General features: G+C 45.2%; 1 protein-coding gene across 1 annotated transcript; it reads left to right on the top strand.

Moving 5' to 3' along the window:
• The first annotated feature begins 3,745 nt into the window (after positions 1-3,745).
• Positions 3,746-5,795, top strand: LOC147987114 (uncharacterized). The gene is made up of 6 exons (XM_087542283.1): positions 3,746-3,775; positions 3,902-3,991; positions 4,074-4,138; positions 4,211-4,661; positions 5,058-5,334; positions 5,428-5,795. Exons 1-6 carry the CDS (start codon positions 3,746-3,748, stop codon positions 5,793-5,795), a joined length of 1,281 nt encoding a protein of 426 aa, XP_087398409.1.
• The last annotated feature ends 1,397 nt before the right edge of the window (positions 5,796-7,192 follow it).

Genomic DNA, 7,192 nt, shown 5'->3' with positions numbered 1-7,192 from the left:
CAACTTATCTACCCACTATAGACAACGATAATAAAGACGAAGGTCATTCTATAGTAATATAGATAACTAAACAGAGACATAGGTGGAAGCACAAATGAATTTAAGACAACACTCTGCGCAACACAAACTATCAACATATTTAGGGCCTCTTTGATTCAAAGGATTTTCATAGGATTTTTGAAGGATAAGAATCCTTCGGAATTTTTCCTGCGTTGATCGTTTGATTCGCAGGATTGAATCCCATAGGATTTTTTTCCTATGGATTCATTTGAACTACATTTCATAGGAATTGTAGCATCCACTCCAACCTCTTGGAAGAAATCCTTTATTTTTCCTGTGATACAATCAAACAAACTCAAATCCTATAGGAATCCAATGGGCATGTCATTTCAATCCTACGTTTTTCCTATTCCCGTGTTTTTGCAATCCCGCGAATCAAAGAGGACCAATAAGAGCTATGTCAAAGAAGGAGATTGGTCAAGATAAAATGTTATAAAAAATTATGGAAGCATAAACAACATTACAAATACAACGGTGGAATGGTCAGCAACTTTGATATCCACTTTCTAGCGAGCTGGCACACTGGAATTGCAGATAATGTTCGATGAAAGCACAACAATGCTGGTGTTGCAAAGCCCCGAGCACGACACAACCAATGTTGCAAACGATTGCGCTGATGTGGCGTAGATCGGACGACTGTCTCACACGTGAACCAACGGCTACCAAGGTGGCTGATCCAATCTAGCGTCCACCCTGTTAATGTGTGGGTAAATTTCTATGGTAGGTGGGGATATTTTTCCCATCTCTTATTTCTTCTTCTAAAAAACCAAGTCTAGTTTACTAGACCAATAAAACATCAGATACAATCAATCAACCAGGTAACTGGGTAACAAGTGAGCCCAAGAACACAAAAATGACCCTAAACTCGCTCACTCCGTGTCGTGGAATTGTCACGGCAGATGTCCTCGTGAAAGGACTTAGTCGTGGAGCCATCGCAACTAGGAAGCTTAAAGGGGTTAACGGGACAAGGGACACGAGAGAGTTTTTATACTAGTTTGGCCCCTTACGATGAAGGTAAAAGCCTACTTCTAGTTGGGTTGGTATTGCTAGGGTTTCGATGACCAGGGAGCGAGATACGCTATGCCCGGTTCTCGATTGGATGTTACTTGTCCTAAGCCGCCGGCGGGTCGTCCCCTTATATACACGGGTTGACGCCCTGCGGCTTACAGAGTCCCGGCCAGCTCATAAACAATGTCCGGCTCGGTGACTAGTTAACCCTGCCTTATAATACAAGTCATGCCATTACGACGGTTTACCACTACGAGCCTTAAGTCGCCTATGGGCTTTAGACCCTTTATTGAACCGCCATCTTCATGCTTGATCATGGGCTTTCATATGATGAATCACCTTTGCGTAACCCGGCCCCTCCTGGGCGGTTTACACAAATAGTTATATCCCCAACATTAGGCCCCAGATTGATTTGAACCGATCCATGTCAATCTTGAATACCTTAAGGAAAAGTTTTCTGTCTTCTGTGTGTGCAAAGGTTATAACCCGCCATGACGTCATCTTCTGGATTTGTGATAACCCGCCGTGACGTCATCTTTCATTAAATTCATAATTTATTTTGTCATATCTTAACGGATATTTATCTTTACTGACCATTTCGAAAATCGAGGCGTCGAAGTAGTTGGATAATCACGCCTGGCCTCCTCGTTTCTCGTGCTTTCTCAGTCAGTCCTCCCTTATAAATAGGCACGACCCCTAGGTATTTTCCATTCTCCCCCTTCTGTCATCTTCTTCCTCTCGCGACTCGTCTGCTGCTCGAGCTCCGCCGCCGCCGCCGCAGAGCATCTCGTCTTCGCCAACTCAGGCCGCTGCATCAACCTGAACCCGACCAGAGATCGACGGTGAACCTCCGCAGCAAGCCTGCATTCATAAGTTCCTTACCTTCCGTATCCTAGATCCCCATTAGAATTTTCAAGTTCCTTGGTGTTCGTCGCTGTTCGTCATGACCCTTCATAGATTTCGCCACCGCAGCCTGATTTGATCTTTAAGGGAGTATAAACTCATGCGGTGGTTGTTCCACCCCCATCTTAAATGCAAATAGATCCCCTTTTGCTTGTATAGAAGCCCCATTTGAGCTTATGAACTCATCTGTACCAGTTTTAGGTCTAGAATATTTTCTTTTCTGAACGACCGTTTGATCCAAAATAATAGCCGCAACCTGCGAAACCTGTTTGTTCCATACTTAGTCAAAAACTGCATCTGTTAGATCCGTTTAACCATGGCAACCCGTATGGCCGGTTCAAAAAGACAATACTGATTGACAGCCTTGCCAGCTCCTGGCGGTTTGAAATAACTTAACTGCTTCTGATACCCATGGCGGCTTAACTAGCCAGATACAATTAGCCATATGTCATTAGGCCCCTTCGCAAGCCGTCATCTTGGATAGACTTTAAAATGTTCTCCTCCGGGTTAAATTGAGCCAGAAATTTTTATTTTGTCATAGGCTTCCGTCTGCATAATGGCACCCAAGGCTCCCAAAGCACCCGTGACCTGCAACTGGGTCAAATCCATTGTTACTGAAAGCACTTTGACTGATTTTGTGAAGACTGGCTATCTGCCCAAAAAAGAAGTCATGTCTTATCGTGCTACTAATCCGTCAGAGGAACAACCTCAACCCAAGGAAGGGGAAGTGGTCGTCTTTACTGATCATATGAGCCGGGGCTTTTCTCCACCCGGCTCAAAGTTCTTCAGGGATGTCTTGCACTTTTTTGACCTCAGACCTCAAGATATCGGGCGCAACTCCGTATCAAACATTTGCAACTTCCAAGTCTTTTGTGAGGTGTATCTTGGAGAAGAACCCAACATATTACTTTTCAGAGAGTTGTTTTACTTAAACCGCCAGAATGAACGTGCCAATGGGCCCAGCTTGGAACTTGGTGGTATCTCAATTCAGCGACGGAGGGACTGCCTTTTCCCATATGCTGAGCCGCCAAGCCACCCTAGGATTGGAACCAGTCGTGGTTCTATGCCAGGATGCTTCTCCAGCTAATGAGAACCCGCTGCCCGGTTTTCGCGCTCTGCGCCTTGAATCCAACCATCCACTGCCGGATAAGTTATCTGCCGTTGAACGTCTACAGCTTGCTCCCACCATAAAGAAAATCAAGGCTCTTCTGGGGAATGACTTAGATGGCATTGATTTGGTTCGAGTCTGGATCTCATGGCGGGTGATTCCGTTAAGCCGCCGCCCTGGCTTGATGTGCACTTACACAGGCGAAAAGGATGACCCGCTGCGTCATTGTCCCGATGATTTACCTGATGACATGGTTGAAGCCATGACCCAATCTCTTTTGAAAGAGGGCTCAGTGGTTAGTAACGCCTTCGGCTTACTTCCGTTCTGCAAGAATAATCCGGCTCCTCCAGTAAGTCATCAACCTAAAAAATTTGTACTTTCATTGTGGAACGCCTTGCTTTAACTCATAACCCTTTCTCATTATTCATAGGCAAATGACAAATTCTGGAAGGTCCAGTATGACCATGAGGCTGCCAAACGGGCCAGAGCAACCAAGAGAGCCGAGAGGAAAGCCGCCAAGGCAGGAACCCGGAAGAAGAAGAAGAAGCCAAGCGCTTCAGATTTACTTAAACTGGACGACACTTCTGATGATGAAGAAGAGGTAATCCTTAACTCCCCTGACTCTTTTATCATTATCTTATTGACATTAATTCCTTTCAGGATGACATGGGAACCAGCCAAGCAGTTGAGGAAGAGGTAATATCTATTTCCTCCGACTCACAACCCTTGCCAAGACCGAAATTCTGACAAGTAACCCGGAAAGTAAGGTTTTCACACCCTTTAGCTCATTTGGACCCTCACTTTCTTTTGAAGCAACAACAGCATGAGAGCCGCCGTCAAACCCGGACCAGTGGGGGCGACGAGTTATCCTCCGGTTTACCCAATAATCCTTCTCGGAAGCGCCGGACTGAGGTCATCTCCGATTTACGTTCTGTTTTTTCCTTTGGCGGGTTTCATTCATCAACCTCTCAATTCATCTGACTCAAACTATCAGGAAACTTCACCTTCCTCCGACGAATCAATGCAGTCCAATATGCCGGCTTTCAAAACTGCTCCAGGGTAATGATAACCGGTTTATCTTATGCCTATCTTACTCATGCTTTTGCACTAACCCTTCTGATTTGCACACAGCGTACGAGTAAATCCCAGCAAAAGGGCGAAGAAAAATAAGCCGGCCGAAGAACCGGTCGTAACTGAGCCGGAGCTCGGAATGGCTGCTCCTGATGCCTCTGCACATGAGCCGCCGCCTGAACCATCCCACGACATTCCAGCGCCTACTTCCGATCCGCCTGCCGAACAAGCTCTTGACGGCTCTGAAAACCCAGAGATTCCTAGCCCGGCCAAGGCGGATGACCCGGACGTTGAGATTATCAAGACTGCTTTTGTTGAGCCGGGAAGACCCACTATGCTGGCCAAATGCTCTGCTAAGGAGGAATTTCTGGAACGCCGTAAGGCCAAGCTGGATGTCACTGACTATACTCATCTGAGTATTGGAGAAATTGTCTCCGGTTATATAAGTCAAGTGCACAATAGCCGTGACCTGGAAATTGACATGGTCAAACAGATTCACCAAAAATTTGAGGTACAACTCTTGTTGCTATTCTTTATTTATCCTTACTATATCAGCCCCCAAGTCTACTGCTTATGAAGAAATATGTTGTAGACTTAATATCAGCTTAGTAATGTTTGCCAGAAGCCCGGCTTATCCTGTAGCACCCGAAGGCCGGCTTAAAACAAGATGTGTAAACCGGTCCTTACCAGGTCATCATAAAATACTTGAACTGCAATATGCATTAGCCCCCAAGTGCCAAGTATCTTTGCTTGCAAAATGCTTGGGACTTAATTCCATGAACCACCACAGTAAATAAAGTTCTTCAGCATACATTATCCCCCAAGTGTCAAGTATCTTTGCTTGCAAAGTTCTTGGAACTTAATGTTGTATTATGATAATTCTGACTGTAACCCGGTGTTGATACAGGCCACCATGAGTCAATTTGAATCGGAGATTGCTGACTTGAAGAATCGCCTGGAAGCTCAAGAAACTGAAATCCAAAAGGCCAACTCCAAATTTGAGTTCAGTGTATCTGAACAAGAAAAATTGAAAAAGAGCTTTGAAGCAGATAAGAAAGCTTGGACTGATGAAAAGGTCTCCTTGATCAACCGGGCGGAGAAAGCGGAGGCGGCTCTTGAAGAAACAACTGCCGAGTTATCTAGCTTAAAACGCCATATATCTCAGATGGTCTCAGCAATCTTTGGTAAGCTATTCTGCAAGTGTTAAATACTGTAAATCTTTTTTCAACAAGTATCTCACTTGTCACCTCCGTCTCACTTGATGTTTGTTAATGCAGGCCCCAGGAGCTCTAATCTGAACCAGAGCATGTTGATAAAGCTGAAGGCGGTTTATACCCTGGTGGAACAACTCTACACCGGGTCACAACGTGCTTTAGCCGTTGTGGCTTTGTCGAATGAGGTTCCCAATCTCCTGGTGGATGTACTGAGGCGGCTTGCCGTGCTACCTCAATGGGTCCAAGAGTTAAGACATGCTTCTGCAGGAGCCGGAGCCATAGCCGCGTTAAGCCGGGCCAAGGCATGGCTACTAGAGCTGGACCCGGCCGACATCGCCCTTGGATATCCAAGCCTGAAGGAGGATGGCACCCAATTTGATCAGGAGGACTTCACCGCCTGCGTGAGGGAAATACGCCTGTGGCCACTTTGATTGGGAATGACACGGACCTTACCAAGTACCAGCCGGGTTATGACAACCAGAATCAGAGAATCCCAACGCCACATTATGATGCAGTCAGCCTGATCCCTCCAATTCGTAAGCATACCTTCGCCCCTGAAGTTGATCCGGCCGGGTTAATTGATGATGAAGCTGAATTTGAAGCTTTGAGTGGCATTGACTGGTCATCATCAACCTTCCAGGACAGGGCAACAGACGGAGGAGCGGAAAGGGATGACCCGGAAGCTTCAGGCCAACAAAACGAGTGATCCGTTGGGCGATTTATATTTATGTCTTGCTAAAAAAACAATGCTTCATTATCTGGACTCGGGGAGTCATGTAATAGGGTAGCAAAACACTTAATTTTGTCGTGCCATCACGCACGTGTGTGGCGCTCAACATTGTTTAAGCCGCCATCTTATATTCCTCTGATTTGCGCTGATCTTCTGCTTTCCTTATGCTTAAAAAGTTGCTTTAATTGCCCTGCATACAGAACAAAACACAAGTCCCTTGGCGGCTTACCGCATGGCGGGCCATATATTTTACAAATAAACCGGAGTATGAATCAAAAAATCGTAAAAAGGCCGGTTCTCAATTATATCCTTGAGACATAATCGTAACAGCATACCTGTGATCCTTTGATTACCTTGCCGGTTTATGTGACCCGAACAATGAGGGTAAGGGCTCAATCCTGAAAAACCCGGCACATATGATGTTTGTTATGCACTAACAGCTGTATTTGATCAAGATTAAGCCAGTGGAATAAAAACCATCCCATAAATGCTTTCAAAAAGTGATCTCAAAACAGTCAAACAATTGTGATAAAGTGTTATGAGAAATAGACATAATTCAAAGGCTTCTGATTTGAATACGATCTGTGAACCGTTCCAAAGGGGTTAAGCTAAGATTCGGATACGATCATATAGCCCCCAGTGGCTTTGGCGTTGCCGATCAAGAGGGTATCGACAGCTATGTTCTCTTTGGTTCGAATATGACCTATGTTTGAACAGGAAGCCCCCAAGTGACCTTGAAAGTTGTTTAATGACGCTGATTCGAATACGATCCACGTCAGACTCAAAGGAGTTGAGCTATGATTCGGATACAATCAAGAAGCCCCCTAGTGAGCTTGGCAGTATGCCGATCAAGAGGGTATCGACAACTATGTTCTCTTTGGTTCGAATACGACCTATGTTTGAACAGGAAGCCCCCAAGTGATCATGGCTAGATTCAGATATGACCATAAGCCGTACCAAAGGGAAAGCGGGATTCAAATATGATCCGCCCCCTGTTGGTTGTTTCAATAACATAATAAGGAAAACATATAAACTTTTGAAGATGAAAAGGACAGAGGTCCTGCTTTATTGATTTTCATAATATATACATCTCAAAAT

Source organism: Triticum urartu, chromosome 2A (genome assembly GCF_056163025.1).
Source record: "Triticum urartu cultivar PI428250 chromosome 2A, HENAU_Tu73, whole genome shotgun sequence".
In the NCBI taxonomy this organism is placed as follows: domain Eukaryota; kingdom Viridiplantae; phylum Streptophyta; class Magnoliopsida; order Poales; family Poaceae; genus Triticum; species Triticum urartu.
Note: the sequence above shows the minus strand (reverse complement) of the source record. Positions and strands in the feature narration are given on the sequence as shown.

What these genes read in the sequence shown, in the direction of transcription:
- LOC147987114 (XM_087542283.1), top strand. Translation starts at nt 3,746, where the DNA reads ATGGGAACCAGCCAAGCAGTTGAGGAAGAG. An exon ending in GCTTTCAAAACTGCTCCAGG is followed by an intron (nt 4,139 to 4,210) that starts GTAATGATAACC and finishes ATTTGCACACAG; the next exon opens with CGTACGAGTAAATCCCAGCA. An exon ending in AGATTCACCAAAAATTTGAG is followed by an intron (nt 4,662 to 5,057) that starts GTACAACTCTTG and finishes GTGTTGATACAG; the next exon opens with GCCACCATGAGTCAATTTGA.